The following is a 21,500-nucleotide window of genomic DNA, read 5'->3' as shown; positions in this document are numbered from 1 at the left end:
ATGTGTTGTCTTCATAACCACTAAATTTTCATAACATTTTCATAACCATTATTTATTAAAATTATGAAATGATAAATCCACATATTCCACTAATTTTCCTAATTTTTAAGCATTGGAAAGTTTTTGCATTTCATAGTCTTGGTGGGATTCCAGTATGAAGGAGACCAGAGGAAGAGATGAAGTAACTTTCATAAGACTTTAACTTACAATGACAGGCAAAGGGAAACAACTGGAAATTCCTTTACCAAAAATACTCTAGTTCAGAATTTTTATATGGCAGTGACATTATAAAACCGTAACAGAAATACCATGCTAACTCAAAAAGTTTCAAATACCCTAGTAATATATACTGCAAATTGGAAGACCCAAAGAAAAGAAAAATAGCAAGGAGAGAGTCATGAAAAGCCAGATCATTAATCAAGTGAATAAATGCTAACAGAAGAAAATGTAAAGAAAATTATTTTAAGAAATGAAAACATTAAATATGGACTGATTTAACTTTATATGTTACTTACAGACTTATGACAGAGTATGACCTTCAGTGATATTCAGTTATTGTGAACAGACTTTTGTCAAGTATCTCACTGTGCTGCAGTTTCTTCTACACTCACATCATGGTTGACTTCTGTATGCATGTACTATAAATATTGTTTGTTTTCTTCTCATCTGATTGTCTTTTGAAAATAGAGCAGAAACACAAAACATTCCTCTAGTCAGTGGCTCTTAGTTGGATTTTTTTCCAAAAATTTTAACAGATTTCAATTTGCAGGAAAATTAGATGCAGTAAGCTAGCATTTCTTTTCGGAGCAAAATCTGTGTGGCAAACTATGTCTTAACTAATCAGTCTAACTACTTCTTAAAAGACCAAAAGAAGTTTAAATTGCTTATTTATTCTATTTAAAGAAAGTGGTTAACTCATGCCCCTTGGAAGCCTCCACAGTTCTTCAGGATCCACAGTACACTCCTATGAGCAATTTTACCAGCATTACAATTTTTTGAAGGCTCTTAAGTCACTGTTAAGCACACACTGGTACAAAGGTTTCGGAAGATACTTTTTTTGTACATCCTTCTGGTCTTCAGTGACTGCAGAAGATACCTTTCTCTGTACTGCTTTTTGGCAATACTCTTTGGCACCTTTTCCCCCATATGTTTCACGATATGGTAAGACTCTGAAGTATGTGGTCCAAGCACCCTAGCCCCATTGAGTGGAAGAACTCAGCAAAATGAGTCTGCAAACTGAGTTCAGCAAACTGAAACTGCTAATTTTGCTCTCTTCTTCACAATGCCCCTTGAGAGGAAATGGAAAAGCTGTGGGACCAGATTCCCTTACAACTCAAGGACAGGGAGACACAGGATCTGCACAGGATACCTTGACACCTCAACCCAATGAAACCTCAGTACGGCATCCTCTCCTCCATCCTCCCAATCACTGATTAAAATGGCCCTTTTGCTTCCTCAGCACAGCTGGTTTCAGCAAGTGTAGCTCTTGTGTGCTGGTCTGCACTGTCTGTTTGCAGCTTCAAGAAGTATCTGCCAGCACTGGTGGCAGCAAGGAGGTGACTTGGTGGAAGGTGCCACATGCCACAGCTGAGTCTCATGCCTCCCCCTGGCCCTCTACCTTGCTCCAGCTTGAGAACCAGTACCTTGGTGGAGAGTATACTCAGCATGTCTTAAGAAGCCCAACCTGATATTTTTCCTTCATCCAGAAGACGCAAATACTCTCTTAAATTAAGTGAATGGAAAAAGATATCAGGATGGGGGAGGTGTGGGGATTTCTGAGGTTTCTGTGTGAGGATTGCTGAAACTTTTTTTTTAAAGAAAGGAAGTGTCAGCAAAGCTGAAGTGCGAGCACTTCACAACCTACTTCCCAGCAATTATGGAACCCATTCCCAGGCTAAGTTAGGGAAAAATTGGTCATTGTGTTCTACTGTGAATTAGTTAGTTACACATTTAGAAAGGGACATACTACACAGAAACTTCATTTTACAATCAAGGTAAGATTCAGACTAGACAAAAGCAAACAGGTGATTAGCACAGACATTCCTATCTTAAACTACACATACAAAACATTAACACTTTTGTGCTTTTTTTTTTTTTCTTTTAATATGATCTCCTTAGAAGGCATATTATTCCTTAAACAAACTAACACAAGTTCTCAAGTTACTTCAGGATAGTTATTTCAAAAGACAATGTAATATTTCATAATAAACATCTATAGTCAGGTTTTTAACAAAGTAATTCATCATATAAACAAATGAATCAGTCAGACACTAAATAAATATTTGTACTGGTAAATACTAGCGTTTTGCTTATATCATGTAGGACCTGATCCTGCAAGCCCTCTGCATACATCTTTATCCCCACTGAATGACTGATGTAATTTCTTGTTCTAATCTACTATTTTACTTTGAGCTGAGCAAATACGTTCTGGCCACTAAGTTAGGTAATTGAGATAAGCACTGGAATACATCCCAGCAGACAATGATTTCCCTTAGATGTCTTTATAAATAATCTTTTTTTTCATGTTTATGAAATCATCACAAACATTTATCAACAGGCATTCAGGTTTTGTTATTTACAATCATCTGATTTGCATCAGTTATTTCAAGATTGATCAAATGAATTGTGTGCATGTTCCTTGCTCTTGGCTCTCTGACTGAACAAAGCCTGACCTTTGCACTCAATTTAAAGAGCAGTTTCCTATAATTACTTCATAGCTAATACCGAATTTTACTTTCTCCAGATATTTGAGCTAACAATACTGAGCTAGGAATGCAAGAGCCTCAGGAACAATAACAAGCCAAGCTTCTCCTTGGGGATGGCAAACAAGCATGAGTTACCTTTTATCTGTTCTCATCTATCACACTTACTACCTTCTCCAAGGCAATGGGGATGGCCTTTTTAAAGAATACAAAAAGCTGTGGCCAGACTTTTAATTCTGAGTTCACTCCTTTACAGGGATACCTTTTACCTTGCATGGTAAATCCAGAACAGAAAACCACAGATGAGACATTAACTGAGCTACACACCCTCTTCATGCCTTAGGAAATTTACCAGGATACCTTCATACAGGTAGACAGTGAATTCCAATCTCTTAGATGTTTCTTGAAAAGAAACACAGAAGGAATCAGTTACAACTGAAAAACTTACAAACTTGAATTCATTAAGTGTTTGCTTTTCCTTTTCCAGCCACCTCTACTTGAAATATAGTTTAAAATCAAGGGTACTGAGGCTATTACATGTACTTGCTGTATTTAGTTTGGCTGAATTCTGATGGTTTCTTGGACACCTTTAAGCTCTTACCACGCTATAACATAAAAAGTGCCAAGCACATGGCAAAAATAATGACAGTTGCAAAAAGAAAAATAAAAAAAAATGCTGCCTGAACTGAAAAGAGGAACATACTTTGAAATTACTCTATGTATCTATATATATAGGGATACACACACACACACACACACACATTTTCACATATATACCCCTATATAAACACTTATCTAAAATACAGAAATTGATTTTTTTATTTCTTCTGTTGGTATCATTTTAAAGGCTTTACTCCATGAATCCACAATATGACAACTTCAGGCTGAACAGAAAGATAAATCTTAACACAGTCTTACAACCTCACTAATATAAATATATTGGGAAGGAACTTTGACCAGCAATAGTAGATCTTGCAACTTAAATAATTATTCTACCATTATTTTAACAACAGATTGCTACTGAGTACCAATATTCATTAAAAATGTAAAAATAATGATAAAAAAAGATACAGCTTTAACTTCTAACACTGTGTATCAAGTGCAGCTTTTTGAAGGGAATGTAAAAGAAAATTATGTATTAGAGAGACTCATTCTAGAAAGAGAAACAGCAACTTATACTGTGTGTTTCCAAAAAAGTATACTGTATGCCTGCACTTTATCATGACCATGTTGTCATAGTTTCTTCTTGCCTGCAAATGAAGGATATAGGTTCCCAAATCTTCTAAAGTGAACATGAGCATTTGATTAAGTCCTGTTCCTCAAGAAAATAAAGTTCATTTATACTTAGAGTGAACAATGAGGAGTTTATTATTATAGTAAGACATTTAAGGACCTTGGTAGCCAGTACCAGTAGCACTCACAAGTAGCTCCTCAGATTTTCTTTCTTTTTTTTTTTTTTTTTTTGTTTTAAAAATAAAGGTACAATCATAGTTATTCATTTACTTTAAAAATTCTAAAGATGAAGAAAAGTAGTGTTTATACATATGAGTCCTCATATAAATTATAAAACTCAAGTTTATCTTATTGAGTTCCATCCCCAGAAGAAGCATAAAGCACTTTTGTGGTACCTTCACCAGTAAATATTTTTATCACATCAAATCTGTAAAATGCAACAAAGATGATACTGCATCTCAAAGCTGAAAGAGAATATTCTTCTGATGCAGTCTCTTGTGATGGATGTGTTCATATGATTTCTGTGACTTGGCTGAATTTCAAATGAAGGAAACACGAAGGAGTTCACCTCACCAGTTCAGTAGGTATAAGAAACAGTGAACAGCAGACTCATCCTGTTTGAGGTCAATAGTCTTTGGAAGACAACGAGAAGGGAGTTTAAAACTACAACATCAATCAAATAATAATAACAATCATGAGGTAAACTCCCCTAAAAAGGCCAAATAGGCTAGGATGTCAGGAGAGAGTCTGATTGTACCTGACACCTAAATGTTTTTGTAGCCAGAGTTCAGCAAGCTGCATGGTAGAGGCAAAAGTACTTGCTTTGGACCCTAAGCACATTTTATATTGTTTTGGCTCTAAACTGGGGTCACACTGAACTGGATGAAAAATATGGACGACTCCTACTTCTTGACTTCTGAAAGCCTTCAAGCCAGATGTTATCACTTTAGTAAAGAGGTCTACATCCTCAAGTCCCCAGCCTTGAATTGAGGTATCAAATCCACCAGCAGTAAGTAGATCACTTTTGTAAATACAGGTAATTCCGAATCCATACTCTCTCCAAAATCCAGCTCTTTTTGTGAAAACAAAACTACTGTCAGCTGGAGGGTTGCCTCCATATATTATTTTTGGATCATATTGGCTAAAAATGATAGGGTAGTAAACCTGTTCTCCCTGAATAGTGTTATCTCTGCATCGCTGGAGGAAGTCTGGTGTGAATACCAGATCAACATCACAGAACAGCAGTAAAGTGCCATTGTCAAATTGAGCTGAGGCCATTTCGAGACCTAAACCTCTAGAAAACTTTCCTGCCATTGGAATCAGGGTCATATCTGCCTTAGGATACTTCATGCTGTATTCTTTCATTAGCTCTATGTGTTTGCTGGAGTCTTGGCCTGACTCAGAACTGAAAAGAATTATTGCCAACTTCACATTCTCCTTGGGAATGAGACATGTCTTCTCAAAGTTATCCATAAATCTTGAGAAGATGTCAAATCTTCCTGTGAGAGGGACAAGAATATGTATTTTCTTATCACTGCGTCCTCCAACGCTATTGGTGCCTTGGAATGATGAGGAAAAAATCTTCAAAGAATTTGAAAGAAAAGCAAAAGATTGAGTGTCAGTGTTGGTATTCTCCAGCAGGCTTACATCCAACTCCTCTGCTTCTTTGAAGAAAGGTTTGCTAAACAATTGCTGAAGATAAGCATGGCGTCGCACCGGAACAGTAACTTTCCTTCCTTTGTGCCTTTTGTACAAAAGCAGTAAATCCAGGATGTATTCCACTCCACGCAGAGGATTAACCCTGCGGTAGCCATACTGTATTTCTTTGAAATCAATGAGCCTTCCTCTAGTCCTAGAGTTCTCATTTATCATTTCCATGACTTGCATCACAGTGTCATCCAGAGCAGCCCGCAGCGCACTGCTAAGGCTCTGCCGGGGTGGCTGGTTCTCTACCATTGTGTAAAGAAACTTTCCCGTTAGGAACTCCCACTCAATGACTTCATCCCTTTCACGTGGCTGAAAATGATTAAAAGATGGCATCACCCCCAGTTGCTGATCTTCCTTATTTACTTCACTGTTACTGAGCTTGCTCATCAGGGCACTTTCTCTATGGAGCTGGATGGTCCGATAGCGCAGTTCAGAAATTTTGCGACTCAGTATGTAATTGTGCAGCCTGTATTGGTAAGCTGGTCTTTTGTTTGGATGAAGTGTTATGGCTGTATGAATCTTGCTGTTGTGAAGATCTTGAATATAACCCTTGCGGTTGTGTTCATAGTTTTCATGGAATAACTGCTGCATCTAAATAGAGAGAGAGAAGGAGAGAACGAAAATACTATGTGAAACTGCTTTTACCCATAAAAGGACCTACAACAGCATTATTGATCATTATCAGTTTTTATAGATCATGGTTATTTTAAGCACAGAACTTCGAAGTATTCAGTAGGAATTATTTACATTGTTTTGGCCTCAGTTTCAGTACTGTCCACAGTAAGCAAATGCTGCTCTCTTAACTACAGAAAACAGAAGATATCTTGGCTTTATCTTTACTTCATCTAACTGCAAACCCAAAGGAAACATTTACCCAAAGGTCTATAGGTAATATTTTTGAGTTCCTATGTGCAGGCTGAATGCTGCTATGCATGAAACACTAAGTCTCCACCTGCCTCTAAGCTCTTACATCTTTAAGGCATCTATAGCACAGAACCTTACTGAAAAGTTAGCAACACTGGTAATGTTTTTAATGCTGTTAAAAAACTGAATAGACTTCATTTCAACAGAACTTTTTTTTTTCCCCATGTGGACAAATAAATTTCAGTTACTGAAATATCTGAGATATCTGTATTGGCAGGGATACATTTAGTAAATATGCCAATTAAGCTATAGATCATACTAGTATAACACCCTCAGTAATTTCAAATGTATTTCTGTGGCAAGAGAAGACATTCTACTTCTGTCAAATTAGCAACTGTAATATCTTCTAAATAGTGAATCATATTTTGAGATAGGTATTGAACTGTCAAATTAGCAACTGTAGTATCTTCTAAATAGTGAATCATATTTTGCGATAGGTATTGAACTTTGTCTTTTATACACTGGGGAAATCAATAGAGGTGAGGTCTGATAATATAATGTCCTAAACTCAAAACATTCAGCTCAGGGACAAGAGGGTTTGGACTATTTCTTTGCTATCATAGCAAACAGGAACCAACACTATCAGTACTGAGTCAGCGTTTATTCAGCAGTGCCAAAATTGAAATATGGCTTCCTTAAGGCAAGAGATGGATGCTGGCAGGACAGGCAGTTTACACATTAGGGACTGAAGTAAAGTGGCTGGGAAAGGGCTGGATGAGGATATTTGCTCTTTGGAAGAATAATTTTTGCTCCTTCCCATACAATTTAAATTTTGAATAATGAAAAAATAATGAAAAAAGATCAGCTGATCAGGTGAGGTTTCCATCTCTCCAGTTACAAGTAGCACTCCCTTCCTGGTCACTTTTATTTACAGCAGTCTACTGTGTGCTTTGCAAGAAGTCAGTGCTTTTGTATTATCCTCTTTTTCTGGAAAAAAGTTGAATCCATGATTTTCATGTTCAGAATTTCACACTAAAATCTCTTACAGAAAAACAATGTATAATGCTGGAAACAAAAGAAAAAAGGGGAGGCTGTTTGTTTGCTGAATGGTACCAGCATTCTTTCCCACAAACCCGAACACCTCACACTTTCCTAAGTCCTCTCTAATCATAAAGAATCACTTGAGTTTTTCTTCATCCACAATGAAGAAATGTATTTAAGTATAACTGAAAGAAACATTATCAGATTGTGATAGTTTTGGCTGGGGTAGACTTAATTTTCTTCATAGTAGCTAATATGGAAATATGTTTTGGATTTGTACTGAAAACAGTGGTTGATGACCCAGGGATGCTTTAGTTACTGCTAGGCAGTGCTTACACAGAGTCCAGGCCTTTTCTGCTTCTCACCCCACCCCACCAGTGAGGAGGGCTGATCCCAGCCGACCAAAGGGATATTCCATACCATATGATGCCATGCTTACCATGTAAAGCTGGGGGAAGAAGAAGGAAGGGGGAACATCTGGAATGATGGTGTTTGTTTTCTCAGATAGCCATTATGCATGACAGAGCCCTGCTTTCCTGGAGATCGTCGAACACCTGCCTGACAACACGAATGAATTCCTTGTTTTGCTTTACTTGTGCGCACAACTTTTCATTTACCTATTAACCTGTCTTTATCTCAACCTGGGAGTTTTCCTACTTTTACCTTTACGATTCTCTCCCCCATCCACCACAGAGAGTAAGAGAGTGGCTGTGTGGGGCTCAGTTGCCAGCTGGACTTAAACCACAATGCACATTTAACTTACAGTACCTGAATTTTCACAGTAAATTTACATAATGCATTTTATCCAAAAGATTTTTAACAGATGACAAACTACCACTGTGTCAGGGTTTAAACCCAGGAGGTACTCAGTACCATGGAAGCAGCTACTTGCTCGCTCTCCTCATCCCCGCTTCTCCCCGCTAGGCAGAATGGGGAGAAGAATCAAAAGAATGTAAACCCCACGGGTTTAATAACTAACGTACAACATACTGATACTAATAATAATGATAAGGGAAATAACAAGGGGGAGAATATAAAACCAAAATGGAAAACAAAAAAACCTCAAAACAAACAATAAACACAAGCGATGCATAATACAATTGCTCACCACCTGCTGCCCCAATACCAGCCCAACCTGAGAAGTGCCTGGTCCCTCCTGGGTAACTCCTCCCAGTTTATATACTGGGCATAACATGCTGAGGTATGGAATACCCCTTTGGCTAATTTGGATCAGGTGTGCTGTCTCTGCTTCTTCCTGGCTTGTGCCCGTCCTCACTGGCAGAGCATGAGACACTGAAAAGTCTTTGATCGGCGTAAGCGCTACTGAGCAGTGACTAAAATATTGGTCTGTTACCAGCATTGCTCTCAGATTAAAATCAAAGCACAGCACTGCACCAAGGAAGGAAAAAAGAATAACTATTACAGCTGAAACCAGGACACGCTGTAAACTAAATCCTGCTCTCTTGTTGTGGAAATTCTTCGGTAACCCTTGACTTACTACAAGCCCAGCTTCACAGCAGATTAATTAGCAGCACTCATTTAACAGGAATATTCTATTAACATAAATACTACATTTTTATTACGTTCTAATTTCAGATGCCTCAGTTTATTAGATATGCTCCACTGAAATCATAGCAAGAGGTACTCCATTATACTGATGATTTTGCGTTTGATAACCAGCAACAGATTAAAACAGCAATGAACAAAAATTGAATCAACTCAGTAATACAATATTATCACACATATACAAACCTGCACTAATCCATTTTAAATGATGTTACTGAATACTTTTAATAGATTTCAATACAGAGAAAGCAGTCCAGAACAAACACGACACTGACATGATAAACCAATCCTGAAGACAGAAGGTTTTAATCTTGATGACACAGAAATTTATTTTCAATACTGAATGACAAAAATGCATCTTTGCAATTCAAATTATTAAAATCTAGATTAAAGCAGTTCAATGTGATCCTACCTTTGAAATTTCTAAACAATGTGCTCAAGCTTAGGAGGCAAAGGGCAAGATGATTAAGTTTCTTGGAGAATGGATCTGTGCAAGGTCATGAACTGGTCAATGCATTCATAAGTAATCTGGAAAAGATGGTGATTTGGAAGGTGGCAAGATCTAACAAATTTAAACTAGAATTACTCAGTCTGCAAAAGTTCTCATGTTTTTTTGAATGGCAAGTTAATAAAATGGCAGATTAAATTCCGCACAGATAAATACAAAGCACATGTTAAGAAGGCATTCCTAATTATACCTGAGAAATGTCAGATTCTGTCCAATCTGTCAGAACTTTGGAAAGAGAACCCTGACACACAGTAGGCAGTTCTGTGCAAATGTCATGTTGATGTTCAGAGGTGACGAAAGGAAAAACAAAAAGTATGAACACAACTCTACAGTGAATCTGAAACACCATTATATGATTCTGTTCTTAGTGCACCTGAAACTTGAAGGATGTGGGCAGGCACCTTGTCAATATCATGATGCTCCATCTGAAGTTAATAACATGTAAATAGAAAGGTACTAAGGCCACCAGATGATGGCACATGGAGATCATTAGATGACTAGGGAGGGAGTAAACCGAAGAGGGCTAATCCTGAGATCTATGAAGTCAGTAGCACCATAAGGGAAATGCATAGGAATAGCTACCATCTCTTCTCACATTAAGAACTATGACACACACAACAACGCTCTCAAGATTCAAAACCAGACATTAAGTATGTAGCTCAGCCCCAGAACTTACTGGCACAGCAACCTGCTGACGGAAAAATTCTGCACAAAGAGTGAGCCAACAGCTTAGTAGGTGAGTCACAGCATTGCTGTGTTAAAGAAAAAGGTATACTTTCTCCACAACATTTCTCTACTGCAGAGCCTGAAGCCCCCAACTGAGGCTATAACACAATATGTCTTTATTGTCTTACAGCCCTGCCTCAGCTTCTTCTACTGATTACTGCAGAGAGAGGATATTTTGTCAAATGAACATTTATAGTGACAAAATACAACTACTTTACGTTCACTAAAAGCAGTAAATGGGAGAAGTTGTCTTCAGTTCAACATAATACATAAAGGCACACCAATTTATTTTTTCATGTCGCATGACTTCGTGACTTTCCTTAAGAGTTTGCTGTCTTCTGTACAATAGCACAACTAATGCAGGAGTTGGCAAGGACTTCTGTTTGCCTCTTTTCACACCACGTGAAACTAGAAGTTGGCAAGAAATGTGAATAATCTAATGGCGCTCTGAGGAACTGTAAACTGCAAGCAGGAATAAAAAAAAAAATAAAAAAAAATAGAAGAAACAGAATAAAAGCAATGCTTTATTATCATGGCAGACAAATGCAATAGCTAATACGTAAGCACAATATAATTTGCATTGCAAACTCTGAAATCAGTGAAATCTCTGTGATTTACTGATGTAATAAAAAGGAAAGTTCTTATTATAATATACACAGGAGCCCAAACCGACCTACTTAATTACTGCAAGACTACCACATCTTAAAAGACTGAATGCAAATTGTACATTTTAAACTCACACATTTTTTCTTTGAGCATTGCTTAAGAACAATTTCTCCCATTTAACAGAGAAGTCATGAAATTTAATCATTCCCTCACTCTAGCTCTTCCTAAATTGGTCAATGAGAAACTTAACATGAGCCGGCAGTGTGAGCTCACAGCCCAGAAAGCCAATCTTATCCTGGGCTGTATCAAAAGAAGCTTGACCAGCAGGTCAAAGGAGGCGATCCTGCCCCTCTACTCTGCTCTCGTGAGACCTTGCTTGGAGTATTGTGTGCAGTTCTGGTGTCCTCAACATAAAAAGGACACGGAACTGTTGGAACAAGTCCGGAGGAGGGCCACAAGGATGACCAGGGGACTGGAGCACCTCCCGTATGAAGACAGGCTGAGGAAGTTGGGGCTGTTCAGCCTGGAGAAGGGAAGGCTGCGTGGAGACCTCATAGCAGCCTTCCAGTATCTGAAGGGGGCCTACAAGGATGTTGGTGTGGGACTCTTCATTAGGGACTGTAGTGATAGGACAAGGGGTAATGGATTCAAACTTAGACACGGGAAGTTTAGATTGGATATAAGAAGGAATTTCTTTACTGTAAGGGTGGTGAGGCACTGGAATGGGTTGCCTAGGGAAGCTGTGAATGCTCCATCCCTGGCGGTGCTCAAGGCTGGGTTGGACAGAGCCTTGGGTGGGATGGTTTAGTGTGAGGTGTCCCTGCCCATGGCAGGCGGGTTGGAATTTGATGATCCTTTGGGTTAGTTAGGGTTGAAAGGTCCTTTCCAACCTAACTATCCTATGATTCTATGATTCTGTGATTCTAAATCTAAACTGTTGGCCATTTTACCTAAACTGGACTTCTAATAAATTTAGAAATAGCATGAATAGGAGTCATCCCTGGTCTTAGAGTTTAGCTCTCCTGAAGATAAAGATTTACTCACTCCTTCCAGAGACTACAAAAGGCATTTCATGCATATGAAGAACACATGTAAAAATCTACTGTGTTTGAGATGATACTGTTTAGCTGAAAAGCAGCAAGATGATTACCTTGATTAAAGGATGAGTTAAAAAAATAAATTATATATAATAATATTTACAAAAGTGCAGCATTAAGCTATGGGTGATCTTAAGTTTCTGGACAAGAAACCAGTCTTCAACAGGTCATTTGCTATGGCGCTGTAAGAAAATCTTTCAGCCTAGAGCAGATACGGATTAAGACCAGAATTATGAAATGCGTATGAACTGGGTAACATAGAAGCAACAACCAGCTATGTTTAAGTGGGCAACTGTCAGTTTAGAGGGAAGTCATTACGGAAGTTTCTGAGGAACAGTATCATACCTATCAACACTGGCACAAGGTCTTGGACACTGCTCATGACACAAAGTGGAGGACATCATGCAGAGACAAGAGAAGAGGAGACCCCACAGGAAGAGCCAGAGAACTTGGAGAAGCAACCCTGCAGAAATTCAGTTGTTATAATAACACAGTGCACATAACCCTACATATATGATTTTAAGAGGCAGGTGACAAAAAAATCTTAGGAAAGATGACTTTTTACACTGGAAATGACTGACAAGTAAGGAAATCAAAAGAATGTTAACAGAAGGAAGGTTAAATGGAGAGATTATGAAACATCAATATGAATCCTCCACAGAAAAGGAAAACAAGATTTTGTTTTGCATCAGTCAAAATATTTCTGAAAGACACATCAGGCAATTTCACACAGTTCTGATCCTGCATCTTTATCAAATATATGGGACCAATTCAAGGCAAAAAAGATCTGCCAGGACCAGAAACCATGCAATGAGAAGCAGGCTGAATCTTTTCACTGTGTTACACCACACAGTATTTCTATGATTGTATATGAAGGTGCACAGGAGGGCATTTCACAGATAGATGGCTAGAGCAATTCCCCTAGAAAACAGCTGTATTGCATCCTTTCTGTTCTTCACTTGTGGAGACCAATATTCTTGTATGATGTATTTCTAGCCTTTGTTCATCCATCCCTGTTTCATGCTAACCAACCATGACTGGGGCCAGGGAATTAACATTCTGTAACTGGCTCGAGGCCGTGTTACCTGGCTGTGCTTCACACAATAACTTCATTCCTATCAAAAAGGCTAATACAAGGACAGAGTCTTAGCACATGATCTCCACTCCTGTCACGGCGCCTGATGTGAGAAAGTAACACCTCCCACTCACAATCCTGCCACATGCAATGCATGAAACTTCTACTACTGAATGAAGAATGAGGAGATTTTCTTTACCTCAGTTTTATGAAGCAGCACAAAAAGTTAATGTTTCTATAGCCTTTATGCTTCAAGTACTCTGTATAAGTAATCTTAACACAGTGGGAGAGACTAATTTTATACAGCAAGAGAAAGCAGCTCCCCTTATGCTCCCACCCCAATAACACTATAAACAGCATGAGGCTCCTCGCTCATGAAAAATCCTTATACTGTGGTGATGATTTTCTAAGGCACAATCATCCCCACTGGGAGACGAGCATGTCTCCAACCAAAACCAGTCTGACACAACAGGTTCCCCAGTATTTATGAATTCCATTGGAAAATAAATGTAACTGAAGTATCTGCGTGCCTGTACCTTGCTTAACCTCTTATCCACAACAGAAAATGTACATTGCACATTGGTCTGTAGCAGTTTGAAAGGTCCTCCTTAACTGATTCAGTCATAAGTATCCTTACTTTGAAGTAATTCAACAATTCAAATTTTGAAGAAAACACTAGGAAAAAGCCATTGCCATATCTGATTAAGCTGGAAAAAAAGAATTATATCAAGCTTTTAAAGTCTACAGACCCTGAGATCTAAGTGCTGAGGTAAATTTTATCAATGTAGAAATGCTTCTCTGCACCCACCACTTGGTCATGTTTCTGGCTAAATGAAAAATTCTAACTTAAAGCAATTATTTTCATTTAATATTAATAGTATATTTATCATTATAGCCCACAAAAGTGAAATGCTCTGAGGTATTGTGTATCAGTTCAGTCAATTGCGGGGAGACAGAAGGTTTTTCCTCATCTTGTTTGTGTTTTAGAAGTCTTTACTGTTTTAGATATTACTGCCTGAAGCTAACAATTTGAGGTTAAAATGAAAGCAAAAAATATTTTTAAAGATGTTTTTATTGCTTTTTACCTTCGGTTTTACTTAATGTTCTGTAGAATCCATTTTGATACAAAAGACAGAAAATACAAAAAGCCCTATGCTCCCCAAAGTCCACAGTTATTTGGAAACAGTACTTCAATTTCCGTAAATACTAAAACAAATACTAGGAACATCTTTATTTTAACTAGAGGATTTATCTATACAAGCTGTGTACCAAAAGAGTTCTCCCTTTAAGCTTAGCATCATAGTTACTTACTAACAGATAATTAATATAAACTGACTTTGCACAGCAACAGGCATTCTACCACATCATTCTATCACCCTCAAACACTTTTTGCAAAGAAAAAGATTTTTGATAACTTGCTGAGCAATACTAATATGGTGCAACTTCATGCAACTCTGCTCTTCAACCTTGAAGCTGATCCTGCTTGAAGAGCAAGAGTCTGGACCAGATGATCTCCAAAGGTTTCTTTATTTTTTCTGCGACCCTAGAATTGTATATTAATAAGTATTCTCATATTAAAGAATCTGAAAAAGAACATGTGGCAGGAATTTCTAAAGTACTATCAGTAAGAAGGGGAAAATGGAAGACCCGGGGAATTACAGACCAGTCAGTCTCACCTCTGTGCCTGGTAAAATCTTGGAGCACATTCTCCTGGACAGCATGCTAAGGCACATGAAGAACAACAAGGTGCTTGGTGACAGCCAGCATGGCTTCACTAGGGGGAAATCCTGCCTGACCAATTTGGTGGCCTTCTATGACGGGGCTACAGAATTGATGGATAAGGGTAAAGCAGTTGATGTCATCTACCTGGACTTGTGCAAGGCGTTTGACACTGTTCCACACGACATCCTTCTCTCTAAATTGGAGAGATATCAATTTGATGGATGGACCACTCGGTGGATAAAGAACTGGCTGGATGGCCGCACACAGAGTTGTGGTCAATGGCTCGATGTCCGGCTGGAGACCGGTAACGAGTGGTGTCCCTCAGGGATCGGTGTTGGGACCGGTCTTGTTTAACATCTTCGTCGCTGACATGGACAGTGGGATTGAGTGCGCCCTCAGCAAGTTTGCTGATGACACCAAGCTGTGTGGTTTGGTTGATACGCTGGAGGGAAGGGATGCCATCCAGAGGGACCTTGACACGCTTGTGAGGTGGGCTGATGCCAACCTTATGAAGTTCAACCACGACAAGTGCAGGGTCTTACACCTGGGTCGGAGCAATCCCAGGCACAGCTACAGACTGGGCAGAGAAGAGATTCAGAGCGGCCCTGCAGAGAAGGACTTGGGGGTGCTGGTTGATGAGAAAATGAACATGAGCCATCTTCAGTGTGCGCTCACAGCCCAGAAAGCCAACCGTATCCTGGGCTGCATCAAAAGGAGCGTGACCAGCAGGTCGAAGGAGGTGATCCTGCCCCTCTACTCTGCTCTTGTGAGACCTCACCTGGAGTATTGTGTGCAGTTCTGGTGTCCTCACCATAAAAAGGACATGGAACTGCTGGAACAAGTCCAGAGGAGGGCCACGAGGATGATCAGGGGACTGGAGCACCCCCCGTATGAAGACAGGCTGAGGAAGTTGGGGCATTTCAGCGTGGAGAAGAGAAGGCTGCGTGGAGACCTCATAGCAGTCTTCCAGTATCTGAAGGGGGCCTATAGGGATGCTGTGGAGGGACTCTTTGTCAGGGACTGTAGTGACAGGACAAGGGGTAATGGGTTAAATCTTAACCAGGGGAAGTTTAGATTGGATATAAGGAGGAAATTCTTTCCTGTTAGGGTGGCGAGACACTGGAATCGGTTGCCCAGGGAGGTAGTGAGTGCTCCACCCCTGGCAGTGTTCAAGGCCAGGTTGAATGAAGCCTTGTGTTGGATGGTTTAGTGAGAGGTGTCCCTGTCCATGGCAGGGGGGTTGGAACTAGATGATCTTGAGGTCCTTTCCAACCCTAACCATTCTATGATTCTATGATTCTATGATTCTGTGATTCTATTACGGAATTTGCACCTAGAATCCTCCAAAAGCCTTTCACAAAATATAAGCTTTTGGAGACTGGAAACACTGACAGTTCAGAGTATTTTTAACTTGTTAATATATGACCTACGTTATACAGCACACATGCAGTCAAACATATAGAAAGATTCAAATTTTTTTGGAGGAACTTAGCTTTAAAGAGATTCTACTTCCTTTGTTCATTTATCCTATTTTCTCTAATACCATGAAGAGGCCTGTATAACATAAGAAGAATACGATATTTCTTTTGCTAACAAGACTGTGTGCACATCTATCAGATAAACAGCAAATGAGAACAGTCAGCTTAACCCTGAATACTCAATACTTGGTCAAAGTGGAGCTGTTAAAGTATCACCTGAGCAGAAAAATCAGTTTGCTAAAGGTCTTTGAAATAGAAGCTAGTAAGAAAGAGGTATTTTAAAGAGTCAAAACCAAAGTTAAAAGATAAAGCATCACAAGAAGACAAGGATGGGATGCCAGCCTATCCTGGGGAGTAGTGAGGACCAATTCACTTAGATGACCAAGCTAGATCTAAGAAAGCCTGGTGTACTGGAAGGAATTTCTTGATCAGAAAACATATCTTGTCCCACACAGGAAAATGCAGATCTCTGCCAATAAAATGCTTCTGAACAACAAAGACAACAAGGCAGAGAACTGCACATAGGGCTTGCTTTGCCAGAAAATGTGTATTCTTTATGTCAACAGATGAATACTAATGCTATGTTCCTAACAACACTGCAACTTCAGTTTTGCCCACACCAATCTCCTCCCACTGGGAAGTTAAGCCATAACAGGAATGCTCATACAGCTGGAATTAGGGAATTTATCCACAGCAAACCATGAGAAATAAGCACTATGCTCATGAAAAAGACAGCTTTTCTAATACTGAGGGATTGCTAGACAAATCAGCCCTAAAGGGTCCTGGGAATGCTGGGCCATGGCTGAAATGCCAGGAGATTACAGTTTGTTATCCTCTGCAGACTGGAATCAAACAGAAGGGAGTTTGGTGAGTTTCTCAATACATAGTTTGTTCAGATATCTGCAAAAGAAGAAATATAACAGAATGCTCCATTTGCCATCACTGTTGCTAGTCTATTTCTAGAGGTATTTTCTCTTCAGTATAAAGTGCTTTCGTATCAGAAAATACTCATAACTCATAATAGTAAATCAGATTAGTAATAAGAAAATAACTCAAGCACTGAAATGAGAAAAGCTGTTTAAAAAAAATCGTTGAGGTCCTCAGGAAAAAATGAGATAGGCTGAACCCCCCCCCCCCCCCCCGTAACTCTACCTGTATTTCAACACAAGCCATAATTACGCATCTAAAACTTTATTTCTCATGAGGCACAAGAGTAATGTAGCTTGTTTTCTTCTTTACCATTCACCAATTACAATTTTATTTTCTTTAATCTTAATAAGTTATTATTCTTCTACAAATACACTTCAGAAAAGTGCTCATTTTACCCTTTAAAGAAGCTTTTGAACACTTCAATTATTAGAAGAAAATTCAATAATTGCTTGCATAACCAATTAAGTTCAGATTTATATTCCAGAACTATCAGATAATGCTGAAATGATGTATGAAGAACAGCATCATAACTTCCATTAAGTACGCATGAATTCTGTGTTTAGATTCATCATTAATCAAACAAATCAACTGTCTGAATATATTACACATTTGTTTACATTAATGCCTAAACACTCACAACAAAAACAGTGCAGGAAAACATTTGGCCTCAGATGTCTTTGTTTATTCACAATTAGCAGTGCTTCACGAAGTATTAAAGTATTTCGAATCCCCAGTCCATTAGCCTCATTTGGATAGACTTCCCACACAAAGTAAAGAGACATACATAACTGAAATACTTGGAAGCTTAGCATAGGAGTGATACTTGGCTATATCTTTAAAAAAGGAGACTGAGAATACAATCTGGAGCAGCCATTTTAAATTGCACTCAGCAGGAAGCATCAGACAAGAAGTCATTTCAAACTTTCATGCAGTGCTGGTCTAAGGATAGAGGCAACAATGTGAAATAGGGCTATCACACGTTTTTAAAAATAACTATCATAAAAGGACAATATAAACATGCTTCTAGGGGAAGAAAAGTTTGACAGACCTAGAAAGCTGCCTGGAAGCTTTTTGGACATCTTATCTGCCTGGTTTCCTTGCTCCAAGCTCAGGCCATGATGTTTGGATTTCTGTTTTATGGTAATGGATGCAACATACTGACAAAATCCAAGGTATCAAAAGAGATAAAGGATGACAGAAATTTGCAGACTAAATAAGACAAATCAGAGCTAGTGTGTTACTAAAACTCACAAGGAAGAACACACTGTTAATATAAAAACAGCACTTGTAGCACAGCACTTTCTCAGCAGTCAGACTCACCTCAGTACCTGGCCTGATTACGAAGCAGATCTTCTGTAAACTATGCTTAGGCACATCAAAAATAAGGATGCAACTGGTGGCAGCCAACATGGCATCAAAAATAAGGATGTGACTGGTGGCAGCCAACATGGCTTCACTGAAGGTAAATTGTGCTTGATGAATGTGGTGGCCTTCTACGACAGGGTTACAACACTGGTGGATAAGGAAAAAGCAACTGGCATAATCTTTGTGAACTTGTGCAGAGTGTTTAACACTATTCTGATTGACATCCTTGTCTCTAAATTGAAAAGGCATGGACTTGACAAATGGACCACTCCATGGATAAAGAATAGGCTGGATGATTACACTCAAAAAGTTGTGTCAATGGCTCGACATCCAAGAGGAAATCAGTGATGAGTGGTGGTTTCCAGAGGTTGGCACTGGGACCAGTGCTGTTTAACATCTTTGTCAGTGATATATCCAGTGGGATTGAGCGCACTGTGACACCAAGCTGAGTGGTGAGATTGACATGGTGGAGGGAAGGGATGCATCCAGAAGGACCTGGACAAGCTCGAGAGGTGGGCCTATGCAAACTTCATGAAGTTCAACAAGGGCAAGTGTAAGGTCCTACACCTGGGTCAGGGCAATCCCAAGAACAAATACAGGCTGGAGACTGGATTGAGAGCAGCCCTGAGGAGAAAGACTTGGAGATGTTGGTTGGGAAGAAGTGGAACATGAACTGGCTGTGTGCACTTGCAGCCCAGAAAGCCAACTGTATCCTTGGCTGTATCAAGAGGAGCATGAAGGAGGTGATTCTACCTATCTACACCCTTGTGAGACCCCACTCTGAATGCTGCATTCAGCTCTGGGGACCCCAGCATAAGAAGGATGTGGATCTGCTCAAGTGAATCTTGTGGGCGGCCATGAAGATGATCAGAGGGCTGGAGTACCTCCTGTATGAAGACAGGCTGAGAGAATTGGGCTTGTTCATCCAGGAGAAGAGAAGGCTGCAGGGAGACCTTAGAGCTGTTTGCAGTACCTAAAGCGGGGCTACAAGAAATCCGGAGAGGGTCTCCTGTAAGAGCAAGTAGTGATAGGATGAGGGCTGATGGCTTTAATCTTGAAGAAGGTAGATTTAGATTAGAGATTAGGAAGAAATACTTCACTGTAAGGGTGGTGAGACACTGGAACAGATTGCCCAGAGAAGCTGTGGCTTTCCCATCCCTGGAAATGATCAAAGCTAGGCTGGATGGAGCTTTGATCAAACCTGGTCTATTGGGAAGTGTCCCTAACCATGGCAGAGAGGTTGGAACTAGATGATATTTAAGGTCCCTTTCAAACCATTCTGGGATTCTATATGACAGCACAAATGTCATCCCACTTTATATGATTCCAATATATCTAGATTTAACAGACAAATGACAGATAACACAAGCACTAAAGCATGTTAAAGCACTCAGCCATGACTTTATTTATATAAATTTATATGGACATGGTTTGGAAGACAGAGCTATGACAAAGGGCTGCTCAGAATAGGAAACACTGTTGACTAACAATCTTGACCTTTCTTATACAATTGAAAAACAGGCATAAATAGTATCAATACAGCAAGCCAGTGAGCAATGCCTCACTCAGGGTGCCAAATCTCTCTATCTGTATGAGGTAAGAGGGAGCAAATCTTTCTTCTTCTACTTGTCTTTGGCCATCTTACAGGGTTTGCCTGATGTGTCCAGAAGTTGTTTTTTTTACTTTAAGGATTACCTTTTGGGATGCAAGTGTAAATATAGCATTCAGTGAGATGTGACACCATGTCACCAAGAGAAAGGAGATTTACAGGGCCTTTTTCTGCACAGGTAATTAGGCTCCCCTCTTTCCTCACTCAACTAGTAGTGGTGCTTTGTATTCCCATTATGCAGAGGCTTTGCCTGTCTGGGTGCAGGATCTGTCCTTCCCAGGCAGAGGCAGGTGTTTGAGTTTGGCACTGGGAGCAGAGCCACAAAGATAACTGAACGTAAAACCTGCTTCTAGCCAGATTTTTCTTATGCTAGGAATATTGACTTTACAGAGGAAACCTATATTCATGCAGCTACAGTAACACAGGACTAATTTATAAATAACAGATACCAGATAACAGAAATCAGATGTCCTTTTTGCTAGGATAAAGAAATAGAATATCAGCAGATGTAAAATCGAGAAAAGTAAAAAGTCTGTGTGTGATAAAGTACCTAAGGGAGCCAAAACTTCTTAACATTATTGAGGCTCTGAAGTTAGCATGAAGCTAAGGGCATTAAACATACAGATAATAAGAACATCCAAGACAACATTATAAGGGACAAGAGCAGAGAGAACCCTTGCTGCTTCAGGGCAAAAGCAATTTGGTAGTTCAGTAATGGTCCATTGCAAGCTCTCAGCATGAGCTCGCTGCAAAGATCAAGCTTACAAAACGCAATATTAATAACTCTTCATAGAGAAATGTATTTGGTAAAAAATAAGAACTTGATCACTTTCACATATATTATATTACATTAACATACTGAAGAGAGGATTTTTAATACCTCTGGACAACAAAGCAATAAATGTGGACTGGGGAAAGAAGATTATTTCATTTTTTAGTTGGTAAGCACACCTTGGGGTCACAAATATATTGCAAAGTCCGATTTTCAACTCTCACGTTAAGTAAGAAAACAGAAGCATCAGCAGACCTACCTAGTATGGAACAAGTCTTTCTTCTGTCTCTGTTGATTAAACATTTTCTTTTTATAATAAAATTAAACATTTTTTTTTAAATAATGAAATTAAACATAGAATTTATAGCAACCTCTGTTAAATTTGGGAATGATTGAAACCTGATTTTAGGGCATGGTAGGCCTAAAAGTGGCTTCCCAGAAGTTACCACTGGGGAATTAAAGGCTCAAGCAGAACATCCAAAAAGTCATAATCCTCAAA

The 21,500-nt window shown here is 39.2% G+C and overlaps 1 protein-coding gene across 1 annotated transcript in view; it reads right to left on the bottom strand.

Annotated features, from left to right (window-relative positions):
• Nucleotides 1-2,126: 2,126 nt before the first annotated feature.
• Nucleotides 2,127-21,500, bottom strand: part of CHSY3 (chondroitin sulfate synthase 3) — a 140,197-nt gene continuing 120,823 nt past the window's right edge. Inside the window, exon 3 of the mRNA XM_065661662.1 lies at nucleotides 2,127-6,233. Within this exon, the coding sequence (XP_065517734.1) occupies nucleotides 4,671-6,233 (1,563 nt within the window). The 3' untranslated portion in view covers nucleotides 2,127-4,670. The remainder of the gene's footprint in view (nucleotides 6,234-21,500) is intronic.

This window comes from Lathamus discolor, chromosome Z (assembly GCF_037157495.1).
Source record: "Lathamus discolor isolate bLatDis1 chromosome Z, bLatDis1.hap1, whole genome shotgun sequence".
In the NCBI taxonomy this organism is placed as follows: Eukaryota; Metazoa; Chordata; class Aves; order Psittaciformes; family Psittacidae; genus Lathamus; species Lathamus discolor.
Note: the sequence above shows the minus strand (reverse complement) of the source record. Positions and strands in the feature narration are given on the sequence as shown.